General features: G+C 43.3%; 1 protein-coding gene across 23 annotated transcripts in view; it reads left to right on the top strand.

Annotated features, from left to right (window-relative positions):
• WASF3 (WASP family member 3) overlaps positions 1–17,136 on the top strand; it is a 136,628-nt gene that overhangs the window by 107,892 nt on the left and 11,600 nt on the right. For 19 of the 23 annotated variants that reach the window (XM_089304404.1, XM_089304414.1, XM_089304406.1 and 16 more), the window contains 4 exons: positions 5,080–5,214; positions 7,438–7,591; positions 10,257–10,374; positions 15,973–16,148. In XM_089304404.1, the coding sequence (XP_089160530.1) occupies positions 5,080–5,214; positions 7,438–7,591; positions 10,257–10,374; positions 15,973–16,148 (583 nt within the window). Of the gene's footprint in view, positions 1–5,079; positions 5,215–7,437; positions 7,592–10,256; positions 10,375–15,972; positions 16,149–17,136 lie in introns of those variants that run through there. The other 4 variants (XM_089304416.1, XM_070049198.2, XM_017343458.4 and 1 more) reach the window with 2 other exon arrangements.

Raw genomic sequence — 17,136 nt, forward strand, 5'->3', positions numbered from 1 at the left:
GGGAGAGGTAACTGTGTCTGGGCCCAGGGCAGGGGTAGGGGAGGTGATGCTAAGTAGTCAGAGCCTGTAATGTCCTGCCAGTGTGCACAAGCAATGGGGTTTGCTGGAGAGCCAGCTGGACTGTGAGTGGGTGGAGTCAGGGATGGCCCCTTGTGTGGGCTTGTGCAGCAGGAAGGATGGAGTTGGCACCCTTCAAGAGGGGAAGGGGATGCAGCAGTGAGTGAGCACTTGTATTGGGCAAGTGAAGTTGAGTTATTCATTTGACACCCAGGTGATGTTGTCCAGTAAACAGTTGGGTACATGAGTGGATTTCGGGAAAAGGCCCACCTGGAAATAGAAATTCAAGCATTAGCAGAGAGGGAGTTGTTTAAAGCCATCAGACTGCATGAGTTGCTCAAGTGAATTTTGACAAAAGAGACTAGGTTGTCTTAAGACACAAATCTTGTGTGTGTGTGAGCAATTTTTTTAAAAAAATTATTTGAAAGGCAGAGTTAGAGATGTATTCCCATCTGCTGGTTCACTCTCCAAATATCTGCAATGACTGGAGCTGAGCTGTGCCCAGACCAGGAGCCAGGAGCTTTAATCAGGTCTCACACGTGAGTGGCAGGGCCCTAGTACTTGGGCTATCCTCTGCTGCTTTCCCAGGCACATTAGCAGGAAGCTGGATTGGAAGTGGAGCAGCTGACATTTGAACCAGCACCCATATGGGATGCTGACATTGTAGGCAGCTGTTTAACCCACTGTGCTGCCATGCTGGCCCTTGTGTCAGCAATTTTTAAAAGAAAAATTCTTGAGAACATTGAAACACAAGGTTTAGAAGGTGAAATGATGAGTAGTTTGTTGTTGTTTAAGTGATAAAAAGAATTTGTGTTAAAGGCTCCTGGGAAGTTTCAAGTCTGGGAAGGGAGGGGGAGGGAGCAGCAGGGGAGCTGAAAGGGGGGAGGTGGAAGAACATGCACGGGGTTGACCAAGGGAACTGGCTAGGTGCATGAGACCCCAGAACTGGCCCGCCACCTCACAAAGAGATGGGCTGCTGAGCCATTTTGTGGAGTGATCTGACACAACCACAGTTGAAGCAGGGTTGGGAAGAATGGGAAAGGGACTTGGACTAGAATCCAGTAAGGCCCTCAGCCTTGTGTAGATGCCTCCGAGTGCACCTCATTTCTGCCTGCACTTTGTGCAGCAGCCAGAAGGAACTGCTCGTGATCCCTAAACGCAGCCACGGCCTGCCCTTGCCTGTGCCTTTCACGGATGCTCTGCTCCAGCCACCTCAGCCAGCTGCAGCCTCTTCTCTTAGACCCGCAGCCAATGTAGCAACATGCTGTGGCAGGTCAGAGCCCAAGTGTTCCATGCACGTTTTCTCCAAATCTGCGATTGCAGTGATGTCAGGAACAACTAATCCCTCTCACCACCCACGTGCCCTTTAGGATGGCTCCTGTCGAGGACTGAGGCAGTGGCTCAGGGGAAGCTTTACTGCAAAGGGAAGGGAGAAAGAGCTCATCACAGTGTGTTTTCGGGGCAAAATCCTAGGTTTTTATGATTTTCTTCTCAAGATTTAAAATTTTTTTCATTTCTTTCTTTAATTTAAGAGGCTAAGAGAGATTTTTCATCTGTTGGTTCACTCCCCAAATGCCTGTAGTAGCCTTAGCTGGGCCAGGCCAAAGCCAGGAGCCAGGAACTCAAACCAGGCCCACATGTAGGTGGCAGAAATTCAAAATCCCACCTGAGCCATCACCTGCTGCTTCCACTAGCAGGAAGTGGAGCTGCAGCATGAATCCAGGCACCTAATGTGGAGTGGGCATCCCAAATAGTGACTCAACTGCTATGCCAAGAGGCCGCCCCTTCTCAAGCTTTGAATTGTATTAAAATACAAATGAGATTAGCCATGTTAACAAGTTTTACGTAAACAGTTCATTAGTGTTGAGTACATTCACGTTATGATACAGCAGGTCTCTAGAACTTTTTCACCTTGCAGAGCGAGAACCCTGCACCTGTTCAGCAACTCCCTATCCCCACCTTCCCTCAGCCCCTGGCAGCCACCCTTCTACTCCCTGTCCATGTGCATTTGATTGTCCTGGCTACCTCACAGAAGTGAAGTCACTCAGTTTGTCTTTTTATGACCAGCTTGTTTCACTTAACATAGTGTTCTCAAAATTCAGCCACATTGTAGCATGTGTTGAAATTTCCTTCTTAAAAATGTGTGTTTGTTTATATTTACTTGAAAGGCAGAGACACACCCACCTACATGCACACAGGCAGGCAGACAGCAAATACCTGCAGCAGCTGAGGCTGGGCCATATTGAAGCCAGGAGCCTGGAACTCAATCTGGCTCTCCCAGGTAGGCGTCACAGAGACCAAAGTACTTGAGCCATCTCTTGCTGCCTCCTAGGGTCTGCATTGGCAGGAATCTGGAATTGGAAGCACACACCAGGAATCAAATCCATGTGGTACTCTGTGGGAATGGGGGCATCCCAGGAGGTTTAACTGCGCTGCAAATGCTTACCCTCCTTCTTCTTCGAGGCTGAATAATACCCCACTGTACCACAGTTTGTTATCCATAGATGGACCCCCGGGTGGTTTTAAAGCATGAATGGGCAAATATCTCTTCAAGTCTTTGTTTTCACTTATTTTGGATATATATCTAGAAGTAAAGTTGCTGGATCGTATAATAATTCTGTGTTTAAGGTTTTAAGAAACTGCCATGCTGTTTTCCCTTTTATGGCCAAGGAAGTTAAGTGAGATGTATGATAGAAACAGAGAACAGAAAGTTGCAGCAGGTCTTTGTTTCGTCAAGTTTTTGTCAGTTAACAGCTGTGGAGTTTGGACAAATTACCTTTTTTATCCTCAGTTTAGTCATCTGGAAAATGAAAACAGTAACTCCCTGTTTACCTCCTGTACTCATTCATTCACTGAACAGATCGGGGGAGATACTATTCTAGACAGATAGGTGTGGGTCCCAGTCCCACAGAGTTCATGGTCTCATGGATTCTAGTGATTGGTGCAGAAAGTGACTGAGAGAGCCCTGATTGTATAAACTGTGAAGCACCGTGAAAGTAGGGTTATTCTTGCCCCAGGGAAGTTTTGCTCCTGGGAGGATCGGGGTCTCTTTCTCATTGGAATGAGACAGCAATAGAAAATGAAAAGGGCTGGCACTGTGGGATAGTGGGTAAAGCTGCCACCTGCAGTGCCGGTATCCCATATGGGCGCCAGTTCTAGTTCTTGCTGCTCTTCTGATCCAGCTCTCTGCTGTGGCCTGGGACAGCAGCAGAAAATGGCCCAGGTGCTTGGGCCCCTGCACCACTTCGGATATCCAGAAGCTCCTGGCTCCCAGCTTCAGGTCAGCTCAGCTGCTGCCATTGAGGCTATTTGGGGAGTGAACCAGTGGATAGAAGACCTCTCTCTCTCTTTCTCTGCATTTCAATTAAATAAATAAATATTTTAAAAAAGAAAAGATAAAAAGGAAATGCCAAGAGGTGCTAGGTGTCTGTCAGAGAAATTAAGGGTAGGCATGCTCATTGCACCCTCAGAGGGTTCTAAATGTTTGTTGAGTGAAGGAGTGATGTTAGGATGTGGAGAGTCAACATAAGCAGATGTGAGTTTCTATCTTGTCAAATGTTCTGAAATGTTAAACATATTTTAAGCAAAAAAAGGAGTTGTACCTAGCATTCATGGGAATGTAGAGTGGAGGCATACAAAAACCCTTCACTCAGAATTCAAAATTTAATCTTTAGAGCGTGCTACAGTAAGAACTATGTACCCAGACTTCCAAATTTAATGCCATTGCAAAGTGGTTGGTACACTATAAGGCATCTAATCTTTCTGATTGTGGGGAAAGTCCTAAATTTAAAGACCAACGTGATTTATTGAATTATCTTGGGGAATAAAAAGCTAGCTATTCATGATGCCAACAAAATACTTGAGTCAGCCAACTCTACAAGGAGAAAAGGTTTCTTCAGCTCAGTGTGGGAAGGTGGAGTCCGAGGCCAGGGGGCCGCATTGGATTGGCCTTCAGTGAGCTTGCTGGATGCGGTGGGCCAGGAAGCAGAGACGCAGAGAAAGACTGGGTCCACCTCGGCCTTTTTGGGCCACCCACCTTCCTGGGCGTGTCCTCAGTGACCTGAGGACCCCTGCTAAGCCCATCTCCTGAACCTCGTAATTGCTTTCACCCTTTTTAGTGCCATTAACTTATGACTTTGGGATTTAAAATCCTCCATGAGTTCAGGAGCCAAATCATATCAGACTACAGGAAAAATGAAAGTCTTCCTCAAATTATATTTTTACTTTGTCGCTCCCCCTCTTCGTGGAGGAATGACACAGGACCCTGCGCTGTTCTTTCGTCTGCTCGGCCCTCCCCGGGTTTGCTGCTGGTTCTTCCCGGGTTGGCTACTATCCCTTCCACCTCCGTGGAAGGGCAGTTCCCCCTGGCCGCATTCCCCACTTCCGCAGGGGAGCGGCACACCGCCGACCGGCTTTCTCGGGGGCTGCACGGGTTCCCTTAGATGTTCCCCATAGATGTTCCCCATAGATGTTCCTCGTAGATGTTCCTGGTGAATGCCGTCTCTCTCCTCCTTTATAGTCCTCCTCCGCCAATCCTAACTCGGCTGCCCACATGCCGAGTACGCTGCTCTCCTCTAATCAGGAGTAGGTCCTACAGTTTATTGGTTGAACTGGAGGCAGCTGCGTAGAAGCTGTTTTCTCCTCTCCCAGCGCCATATTGTGGGAGAGCAGATGCATAGAATAAGTCTTAATTCCAGTAACTCAGTCTAGTCCGGGTTGCTCCCCACATACTTGAAGTTTGCAAAAATGAAAGCTTTATTTTTTCCCCAAAATGTGGCAATCAGGAGTCTATACTCTCTAGAATTCTACAATTCTACACCCCTGGGCCAATTTCAGACTGATAGGAATACTGCTAATAGCTTCAGAACTTCTAAAGGCCACTTTACCCTCATGCTCATCTGCACGACAACCCCCCTCTCCCCACCATGTTCGCAGGAATTAGCACCCTGTCTGTGTTGGGGGTGGGGGCGGCTGCAGCTCCTTCCTGAGCGGACAGCTCTGTCCCTTCCTTCTCTTCCACAGGCAAACATGCTGAAGACATATTTGGTGAGTTGTTTAATGAGGCCAACAACTTCTACATCAGAGCAAATTCTCTTCAAGACAGAATTGATCGCCTTGCTGTCAAAGTTACCCAGCTGGATTCCACAGTGGAAGAGGGTAGGTAATTGCATGAAAGCAGTAAGCTAGAAGTGTTGTTGCCAAGACTGTAGTAATTAATCGCAGTGTAATTACTGCCTTTTCCTCGAGGTGGTATGCTGGTATTTTATCTTGTCTTTTCCTACAAGAGTGAGGGGGAAAAATCCCACAAGATTGGATTAATTAGTGATGAAAGATTTAGATCTTGGCTACCTCATATACCATATTCTTGTTTAAAGAAAATTATAAATATGCTCTTGGTTTTAAAGGCTTCTTTGAATTCATTCAGTATTAGAAGCCTTAATTTTAGGTTACTGGCACTTATTTTAAAAATAGTTTCTTAGCTAAAAATCACAGAATTATTCCAGCATATGGTCCGACTAACAGTGGGTTGTATCTAAGAGGAGGGTACTTCCAAAAAGTTTATTTTGGTGCAAGTAAAACTGTTGAAACCCCTGCATAGTTTTTTATAGTGTGCATTTTCTTTGGACATTTGGAAGACCCATCGTAGACTAGAAGAGGGAAGGCTTCAACGTGATCCTCTTGTTGGGGTTGATGCTTCTAGATAATCTTGGTGATTCAGCTTATTTAAAAATTGTGTTAATCTTCTCAGAAGTAGCATTTACAAAAGACCTCCAAGGGTCAAGTTCTAAAATAATGTTAATATTGACAAACACTGCTAACTTCATGGCAGTTTCAACAAAAATTCAACTATCAACAACTCCTTTTAAAAATTTCACTTCCATTATCTTTTGAAAGATTGAGATTAGACTGGAAAAACTTGCTTAAAAATGATGATATAGCACTTCTTAGTTACTTTGAGAAAAATAATTTGGTGGCAAATTATTTCTACCTTTACATGATGGTTGTTACAATATCTATTATTGCTTTAAAAGATCCTAGCATCTGAGTTTTGTTGTTTACATATATAATAGTTTTGGCGAAAGAGTAAGATTTATTTTAAAATTTTTTGTGGATTTCATAATTTTAAAAAGGTATTTTTATTCACATTCAGGTCTTATTTGAAGGTAAAAATTAAGCTTATGAGTTAGAAAATTAACAAAAATATAAAATGTTGAAATTTTCATGTCTTTTATAAACATTCATTTTCATTTTCCCACTTAAAAACATTTAGCTAAATACATGTTCTTTAATTTTTAAATTTTACTTTTTATTTTAAAAAAACTTTGAATAGCTATTGTTCTGTTCATAAAGGGATTCTTAGCCTTTTAAATCAATTATTTACTTTCAAAAATGGTGTCACAATAATTTTTAATATTTATTCATCTTCCTTTAGTTTTTTTCTTTGTGTGTGTGTGTGTGTGTGTGTGTTGCCTCTTGCAATTGGAATGCTTACAATAAACCCTACCATGGAAAAGATTAATCTGTAGGTTACATTTTATGAAATTTCATAGTACATGTCATGTCTTTAAAAATCCCTTTGCAATCAAGATTTTACATTATTGTTATCCTTGGAAGGGATATTAGAGTAGAAACAACCCTCGACTGAAAGTTTGGAAACCCATGATCTGTTTAGGACTAGCTGTTGCTTTTTTGCTGGAAGATCTTGGTAATGTCACTCTGTACTCCTGAACCTCAGTTTCTGTGGCTCGAGTGTGTGGTGAGTGTGTCAGTGTCAGAATGGCGAATACATGAAATGCAGAGTGCCACACATACAAGTCTAGGCAGTGCTGATTCCCACTGCTGGTGTAGTTTTGTATCGTAGCTCAAGCTACTTAATTTCTAGGACTGTACTACTAGAAGCTCAGGGGAAAATGGTAAGTGTCAGAAGAACAACGTGTTATTTATTTTTGTATGATTTTGGGGGAAATATTTCCCGCATGTATTATATTTCAATGGGAATTAACTGTTTGGTGCTTTCCTTATGATCCGCAGATCTATGGATTTACATGGCTGTTAAACCCAAAACTATATTCCTGTGTAGCTTCTGTGATGTGCTGTTTAAATAAAGAATGGGGCTTTCATATCAGATTCAGTGAAATAAGGAGATTGCTGTAAAGGAATTAAAGCTCTGATTTGACCTCATTCTGTAGAGATAACTGTTATCTAAAAGAGGGAGGAATGGCCAGCCGTGCTGTTTAAACAGGGTTTTAAATGAACAGTGAAAAATTATTGTTTGATAATTCTAGAAGATATTTAGGATTGTTGGTCAAGCAGTAGTTATTTTTGAACAGTTAAAAATACTTGTGTGTGACTCACCTTGGACAACTTTTCTGTAAACAGTGTCACTACAGGATATCAACATGAAGAAAGCTTTCAAAAGTTCCACAGTCCAAGACCAGCAGGTGGTCTCCAAGAACAGCATTCCCAACCCTGTCGCTGACATTTACAACCAGAGCGACAAGCCACCACCCCTGAATATCCTGACACCGTACAGGTATGGCTGCTGCCGGTGCTGGACAGAGGCAGGAGGCTGATGGTGCCTCCTGGAGAAAGATCCTGAGCGGCTCATTGGGTTACATTGAAGAATGTTTTTCAAACTTTGAATATTGTGAGTTGCAGTATTACGCCCAGTGAAATGAGGCACTGGCACAGGATTATCGAAGTTGTGGTGTTTCAGACTGTGGATAGGCCTGTCCCGAGCAGCGTGACACGGTTTTAGCTCCCAGGCACAGATGCCTCCCACAGGAGTGGGCCTGTGACTGAACAGCGCTGCGTGTGGTGATTGTTCCTGCTCCTGTTCAGCTCCCTGTACCAGGAGCCACGTCATTCATGCATCATGCCGCCGACTGCCTGAGTCAGCATTTCAGCACTGCAGAGGCATTCGTTATTTAATTCAAAAAATGCGTTCTGCAGCCTTAGGGACTTGTAAGAATGATAATATAGTCACCATATTCGCTTCCTGTTATCATTAAAATGGTAGCACATCTTATCAGGACCAAACTTCCAAGAAAATCAATAGTACCAAATATTAATAAGAAGAGATTCGAGATGCTTTTTGGAAATACTCCTCCTGCCTCCTAACACAGTGACACTCTCTTCCCCACCTGCCTTCACTGGCACCCAGCCTCCCTTTCTCGTAGACTGTCCTGACAGCCCCTCCTGGCAGGGCTAGGCACAGACCTCAGAACGGTGTCAGAGACCCCCCTGGAAACCGACGGCAGAGGAGCAGGATGCCCACCTTTTTATGGAAGAAGCATCCAGGCAGCTTCAAAAAGTACATGGAAATGCACATTATTTTTAGCCCTGTTCTTCCTGTGATTTTTTTGAAAGCCCTCGTACCTCCCTGGAAGTTTTAGCAGACTCATTTGAAAAAACCAATGATATGTATGAATACTAGCATCCTACACCTAATGTTTAATTTTTGGCTTCGCTTGCATCTGGTCGGCGTTCTTCCAGGGTAGCTTTTCAGTTTCATGTAGCATCAGGAGCCTCAATCTATATTATAGCACAACATGAGGCTTCTTGTTCACGTTCCTTACCTGCTCTTACGAAGGAGTCTCACTAAAACTTGGTACTGACCAAAAAAACTAGAAAATCCAACAGACTACTTGCATTTGATTAATTAAGATCATGATTAAATATTTGTAGTGATTTAAAATCTTGAATTGCATAAAAATGACTTTAACATCAATCTTATGGAAAGTAAAGCACATCTTTGACTTCTTAATAACATATTGAAGAATAGCAATGCCAACTCAGGGCTACTTCTTATTAATATAACAACATTTGGGGATGTATAAGACATGTACATTTTTGCATTCTACTTAATTATCACAATAGTTTGTAAATATTAGAAATACAAAGTGAGAAATCATTTAGATAGACATAGAGTATCTGTTTCTAGATGCCCAAGTGAGTTCCTGCCTTCATTGAAATATGAACTCCATTTTTAAGAAAATGAATGTGCATTTATTCATCTTAAATTTTCAGCACATTCCTACCTTGGCCTTTTTTCTACACCTTTACCTTTATTCAAGCCCTTAGTATCTTGGGTAGATAAATTCTTTCTTATACCAGTGTCATTCAGATCCATGCCATGCAGGTGACTTAGCAGTTGGGAACCTAGGAAAAGCACAGAAAGCTTTCAGGAGGTGGAGGCACACGGGTCCATCATTGGTTTTCAGACACAGTGACTGAAATAGCCCCGTAGGAACAGAGGCTTTCCCAGCTGATGGGCAGATGCTTATCAGAAACTTGAAGGCCAGACCAGGTTTTCTTCTGAATGGTCAAGCTCTTGGCTATACTCATTTCACTGAGTTTGCTTCCCCTGTCAGCCTTAGGTGACTTACTGAAATACTGTGAGATGTGAATGTTTTGCTGCTACTCGGAAATAGGAAGTGGGCCACATGGTTTTCTAAGCAGTAGTAGAGTAGAGCATTTACTTTAGATCATTATTGTTTTGAGCATCATGTTCTATTTGTTGCATTATTACTGGTTTTATGATAGGTAATTGACACATTTAAAGACTTGAAATATTTTTTAGACCATAGTAACTGGAGCAGTACTTGTAAAGGAAATAGTTACAAGGGAAGCTTCTTTGAAAATACGCAATTCATTATTTTTTCCCCCAGTCACATTTATACCCATGAACATTTTACTGTTTTCTTAATTGAATTTATAAGTGTTGTGTAAACTTGACTGGGAAAAAAGAACAGATTACCTGTTAATTTTTATCTGATAGTTTTGAAACTCCAGAATAGAAATGAATGTATGTGCACTAAGAATCTGCCTGCCTCGTGGATAGTCCCCATCGGGAACTATTTCAGGAATGAAACAGCTCCTGAAATAATTAAGGTATTACAGTAAAAGTCGCTGTTGTTGATGAACCATATTGTGATTCTGCAGAGTGACTTTCTACTTAATTCTAAATTTGCAAGAGCACTTTAGCCTAATATTTCTAGGACAGGCTGCTGTTCTTGACTAGTTCCACATTTTATTGAATAAGGAGATTTACAGAATAATGAAAAGGATAGTTATAATGCCTGGTAGAGATGTTACAGTCTCATCAATTGAAATGTGATTAATATTAACCTCCATAAGAAAGTAACAGTCTTCTTCCTCCACACCCCCCGCCTGGACCTATAATATGTGATTCACAGAGATGATAAGAAAGATGGGCTGAAGTTCTATACTGATCCATCCTATTTCTTTGACCTCTGGAAAGAAAAAATGCTACAGGACACGGAAGACAAAAGGAAAGAGAAAAGGCGTCAGAAGGTAAATCATTCCTGTGTGGGCAATGTGTGTATGAGTGTGACTGGGATTCTCGTTTAGAAATAAAGTCAAGTGGTCGAGGTGTTGGATTTAGTGCCAGGGTTTCTCAGAGGCTGCATTCTCCACAGGAAGATCTTGATAATTCAGTCTAACACAGTAAGACTGTTTTTCTAGAAGTACGATCACATTTGTCCCCCAGCACTTGCTTAGCTTTAAACAAAAGTAGCAGCTAAAATTTCCATTTTGTTCCGACCGTGTTCCATAACTTTTCTCCTGCTCTGTCAAGTTTTCATATAGCTTCCACATTCTGTATCAGAGCAAATGGTGCGCTTTTTTTTTTTTAATCTTTTTAACATTCTTAATCGGTGGGTTTCCACCCAGATCTAATTCAGACCTTGATGAGATGTTCATACTGGACTGAGTAGCAGGTGTGGCCATCTGTTCAAGGGACAGTGTTTCCTGGAAATAAGCCTCCCTTTGGGGCAGCGGCAGGCCAGAGACCCACCGGTCTGCAGGCTGAGAAGCTCGGCGTGACAGCCAGCAGACCTGCGAGAAGGAGTCCACTCTGCTTTAGCTAAGGGACTTCTGGTTTGAACATTGTCATTTTAGGGCTCAGCTTTTTGCTTCTGAGAAGAGTAATTCTCAAAGGGCAAGCATTTGCTAAAATATTGGCATGTTTACTATGTTTAAAAGTGATACTCAGCTTGTTTAACAAGTGCTGGGATGCTTTACTTAGGAGAAAGGCTTAGGATTTTTGTGGGCTGCTGGCCTTAAGATTCGGAGGCATTTGGGTGTTTGGGGGCAATGCAAGCTGCATCTCGGGATGGAGAACTTGAGGTTTGAGAACAGGTGTAAGAAGGGCACGTGAGCTGTTCCCACTGGGTTCCAACACTTGGTGGTGCTTCATACTTTCTTCATGGCCTGGGGAGATCTCACTGGGAAATCGCCAAAGAATTGCTGAGTTGCACTGCATATTCAAGTGTTATTCTAAAGATACTAACCTCTTGAATGGATAAGAAGCAAAGGTTTAAAGGCTTGTCTGTCTTAATTCCCACACTTTTTCAAAGTCACAAGTTGGAACGCCAGCAGTTTACATTCCATTCCTCAGACTCCCTTTCATTTTTTTTTATCTATTTATTTATTTATTTATTTATTTTTTATTTTTTGACAGGCAGAGTGGACAGTGAGAGAGAGAGACAGAAAGGTCTTCCTTTTTTTCCGTTGGTTCACCCTCCAATGGCCGCCGCGGCTGGCACGCTGCGGTCGGCGCACCGTGCTGATCCGATGGCAGGAGCCAGGTGCTTATCCTGGTCTCCCATGGGGTGCAGGGCCCAAGCACTTGGGCCATCCTCCACTGCATTCCTGGGCCACAGCAGAGAGCTGGCCTGGAAGAGGGGCAACTGGGACAGAATCTGGTGCCCCGACTGGGACTAGAACCCGGTGTGCCGGTGCCGCAAGGTGGAGGATTAGCCTATTGAGCCGCGGTGCCGGCCCAGACTCCCTTTCAAAAGGCCTTTAGGTTTCCCCTGTGAATGATACTGTTGGTAAAAATGGCTCTCTTCTTGGCCACTCTCCTTGAGTGGAAAACAATCTTTTTTGTTTAAAAGATTTATTCATTTATTTGAAAGGCAGACTCACAGAGACAGAAGCAGAGAGAGTGAGTGAGAGAGAGGTCCTCCATCTGCTGGTTCACTCCCCAAATGGCTGCAATGGCCAGAGCTGAGCCGATCCAAAGCCAGGAGCCAGGAACTTCTTCTGGGTCCCCCACACGGGTGCTTGGGCCGAGGACTTGGGCCATCTTCTGCTTTCCCAGACCATAGCAGACAGCTGGATCAGAAGTGGAGCAGCAGGGATTGGAACTGGCACCCATATGGGATGGCGGCACTGCAGGCAGCAGCTTTACCCGCTGTGCCACCGTGCTGGCCCTGGGAAAACAATCTTAATCTATATGTGATTGTTGTGTCTTCAGAATCATCTGTCATTTCCTTGCTGTTTTTGTCTCATTTCACGTTCCCCAAATGCACTTGTATCATGATTGAATGCCTTCTAACTGCTGGATACACCAGGAGTATCTCCCTCATGGAGAGTACCATGTAGTGGGGAGCACAGGCCCTGAATAACTGTGCAGCCCCTTGGGACTCAGAAGAGGACTGGGGTTTGAAAGGTTAACTTACATCTGCTTCAGATAGGAGTAGAAAATGAGGCAGCAAGCCCTTCACCTCCCAGGATTTCACAAAGCCAAAGTTATGTTCAATTTGCAGTGGACAGATCTGAAAGAAAAATTAGGTTAGAAAATTTGGGAACAAGAAGGTCATTGGTTTTTAACATTTTACAAAAGTTTATTTCCGTTTGATGCTTTAAAAACGTGGAAAAATAATGACGCTACTAAGTAGGAAGTGTTAAGTGTACAGTTACACCATTGCTGACTGTTGGGAAGTGCAAGTACAGAGAGTACGGGTGAGGTGACCGGGCAGGAGGCCTCTTGGAAGAGGGGTCACACACACGGAGATGAGAGCATGCCTAGGGCGAGGCAGCACAGCAGAGACAGGCTGCGTGCATCCAGGGCAGATGAGACAGGCGGCTTCATCAGCGAGCGCCCTTCCGAGTGGGAATAAGAGCATCCTAGCCCAGGAAACAGTGTGGCATCTTCCAGGGATTTTAATGTAGCCCACTGTGGCTGGAGTATAGACTCATTACTGTGAATATTTTGTCATGGTTGTGTGTGTTTGTGTGTCTTTTGTGCATGTTGGTAGGTAGATTTGGAGACTAAACCATTGTAAAGAGAGTTGTAGAGTTCATAATACTTATTCCCTAAATAAGTCAACACCCATCACTTGAAAAGTAAGAGTCACAGTTACTGATTTCAGGGAAAGCATTTGGTAGTGGTTAAGACAACATTTGGGACACCCACATCTCCTATTGGAGTGCCCGGCTTTGAGTCTTGGCTCTACTCCTTATTTTAGCTTCCTGCTAATGTATACACTTGGAGGCAGCAGTTATAGCTCAAGAAGTTTTATCCCTGCAACCCATGTGGGAGACCCAGATTGGTTCCCCCACCCCTCTCTCTTTTGATTTATTTATTTATTTATTTATTTGAAAGTCAGAGTTACACAGAGAGATAGGGAGAGGCAGAGAGAGAAAGAGAGAGGTCTTCCATCCACTGGTTCACTCCCCCATTGGCTGCAACAGCCAGAGCTGCACCAATCCAAAGCTAGGAGCCAGGAGCTTTCTCCAGGTCTTCCCATGCAGGTGCAGGGGCCCAAGGACTTGGGCCATCTTCCACTGCTTTCCTGGGTCATAGCAGAGAGCTGGATCAGTAGTGCAGCAGCTGGAACTTGAACCAGCACCCATATGGGACGCCAGCACTGCAGGCAGCAGCTTTACCTGCTATGCCACAGCGCCGGACTGGGTTCCCTCTCTTGGCTGCAGCCTGTGCCAGTCCCAGCTGTGAGCATTTGGGGAAGTGAACCAACAACATAGGGGAGGTCCCCCCATCTGTGTGTCTCTGCTTTTCAAATAAATAAATTTTTAATTGAAAAAATAAAAGTACTTAAAGTAATTTTTAATTACTTTAATAAAGTGGTTCTTGATCAGGGTGCATACTAGAATCACATTAAAATCTCCTCCATTCCCTTTATTCTCTTTGTTGTTAAAAATATACAGATGACATTTACTGGTTTTAAAATACTCAGATAGCCCTGAACGGAAGAGAGGTGCTCCCCTGCCTGGGAGGAAGTACCCACTGTGAACAGAATGTGCATCTTTTCAGACCTTTTAAGCCTTTGTAAATATATGCCTGTACATCTACAAAGTAGTTTATATACATAAGATTGTGTTACACATGAGTGTGCACACACACATAATTATGCATGTTCTTTTTAAGAGTTGTGCAGTATTCTGAAACATAAACTGCTTCCTAAATTATTTACCATTGCTGAATTAATGAATATAGGTTGACTGTAAATGGCTGCTGTTACAGCACTGCATTGGGCGTCCCTGTACTCATGGGCAGAGGTTTCTTCAGGGTAAATTTCAAGAAGTTGAGTTGCTATCAACAAAGAGCAAGTTTTAAATTTCCAGATACCATCATTTTGCACCCCACCTTAAAGAAATGAACGACTAGTTTATATTCTTTCTTAAACAACTACTTATTTATATTTGAAAGGCAGAGACAGACAGAGCCATCCAGTCAGACAGACAGTTCCTATCTGCTGGTTCACTTCCCAGATACCCGTAACAGTCAGGGCTGGGTCAGGCCTAAGCTGGGAGCTGGGAGCCCAGTCCTGATTTCTTACATAGGTGCTGAGGAACCCAGCTTCTTTAGACATCCCTGCTGCCTCCCAGGGTGCACAGTAGCAGGAAACTGGAATTAGAAAGGGAGCAGGGACTTGAACTCAGGTACTCTGATAAGGGATGGAGACATCCAAGTTGAGTCTTATCCACTGTGCCAGTGCCCGCACTTAACGTACACTCTCAGCAGGCCTTCATGGTCCTGGATGTTTTTGTTTTCAGTGGAGCTCCCCTCCTCCCCATCTAATCTGCATATATACATATATGTGTGTATGTATATGTAAAAAGCAAAAGCACTTATCTTAATATAAATGGTTACATATTATAATATAAATGTATTTTAAGATATAAGTGCATTTGTATTTTAGCAAATTTTACAATGATACATTCATGGGTGCCTCATAGGCCTGCCCTACTGGAGTTCAAACTCCAGAAGGGCAGAGAGAGCCTGCTTTGTTTGCCATTTGCATCATCACTGCCTGGCCTGTGTGTGGGACAGGAAGCACAGTAAACCTGAAGCCTGGCTGTGGAGTGGGTCATTGAACCGGCCTGTACTGAGAGTACGCTTTGCATAGAGCCTGTGCTGGGAGCCGTCAGCGGGAAGTGAGAGCATGCCGCTGTTGTCCTTGGAGATCATAGGGTCTCATGAGGGAAGCAGGGAGGACTTACGGACACAGAGAGTAACTGCGCTTCCTTTTGAAGGAGTACTTGTGTAGAACCTAAGGATTTGCTGAGTTCATTTTTGCTCGCAAAGTAGGGCCAGAGCCAGAATGACTCTGTGCAGCCAGGTAAGTGTGTATCTTGGGATGTTTCGTGTTAAGCTTCTTTCAGGATTTGCTTAAATATTTTTTAATAATCTTTCAGAGATTGGGAATAGAGTGATTTGAATGATACCTTTAGAAATACCGTTGTGTGTTAACAAGTCAGTCAGAACCGTGCAGGGGTGGGGAGTGATTTCTCTGGGTGGTGGTGTTGGGCTTCACCTGATACAGACCTCAGAAGTTTAGTAGATTTAAAGCAGGCAGCCAGCCTGTTGGAGTGAGAGTTCTGTACCAACAGTGGTGAGCTGCGCTCAGCTGTTGCACAGAGGCTATTTTGCTGGTTAAAACACCAAGAACCGCTCACGTCTTGGGGTCCACTGGGTGCGAGGAGTGTGATGCTGTAGAGAACTGCTGGAACGGGGGGGTAATTGCAGTGGGAGTGTCTCCCGGCTGCACATCAGGCTGTTTCCTGTGCATTGTGACTGCCTCTAACCACTGTTTTCCTCTCCCTTCTGTCTTGGCATGCTTGCTTTCTTTTCCTGGACGTCAGGAGCAAAAGCGTATAGATGGCACCACCCGTGAGGTGAAAAAGGTTAGAAAAGCCAGAAACAGGCGCCAGGAGTGGAATATGATGGCGTATGACAAAGAGCTTAGACCCGACAACAGGTTGTCTCAGAGCGTGTGCCACGGCGCATCTTCCGAGGGATCCCTGTCCCCAGACACTAGGTGTGTGCGTGTCATAGCTGCCTCCCCTGATGCTTTCAGTATAAATCAGAAATGCACCCCTAGCTTTGGGGTTTATGTGGCCATAGAAATGGCCTATGCGTCTCTAGAAATGATTCACCTATATTTTGATTTTGAAGTAATATTTTTAAGACTGTTATTGTGCATTGGTTGCTTTGTCTGATTTTTTTTAATCTCTCTGGCTTAAATTTACTGTTCAGTTAATCTAGATGTGTTTAGTATTGATTCTGAATTTGGAATAACTGTCAATGACTTAAATTTTATTTTAATAATCAATCCTTTCTCTTTAGCTTGGGGTTTTGAATTTCATTTGTTGTTTGGTATTTAAAAATGATTGGTAGATGGTGATTAACATGAAGAAGAAATCTCTTTCTTGTCTTTTTGTTAACCTTTTGAAAAAATGATGAACAGGAGATGTGTTTGCTACTGCAGTTAACTGATGTTAGGTATTCTTATTTCAAGACAAGAATCCCATTGGGGTTTACTTTAAAAAGTTGTTAGCAATTCTTGCAGGTGTGAATGATGTGGCCACCGAATTGCATTTTCCACAAAAAGGATTCATAACAGGATCACTGCCTGCATCATCAGGAACTGACTGGTGCAGCTTTTGGTTTGATTTTCTATTTCTGATTTTATGAAGTTCTAATAATCTGTTCTTACGGTCTTCTGTAGCATTAAAAATTTGAATTCTGAATTCTTAAGATATGTGATTCAAGAATGTTCCCCAAACAGCAGCAACCGGACTTTGTGTTACAGCTGTGTCCTCCTCTTGTGTGTTTTTATCTCAGTGTGTAGACCCTAACATATAGAAGGTGCTGCCTGACTATGTGCTGAAAGACTTACTTGTTTGGTGGTTACAGTGCCTTAAATATTTTTACTCCAGAAGGTTTGTTGTCATTGGTGGGGCATGTGGCAAGTTCTAAGTAATTTTTCTGTACAAGCTGTTTTCTATTAATTGTTAAGAGTCGCT

Source organism: Oryctolagus cuniculus, chromosome 9 (assembly GCF_051225735.1).
Source record: "Oryctolagus cuniculus isolate XC-2025 breed Fujian yellow rabbit chromosome 9, ASM5122573v1, whole genome shotgun sequence".
NCBI lineage: Eukaryota > Metazoa > Chordata > Mammalia > Lagomorpha > Leporidae > Oryctolagus > Oryctolagus cuniculus.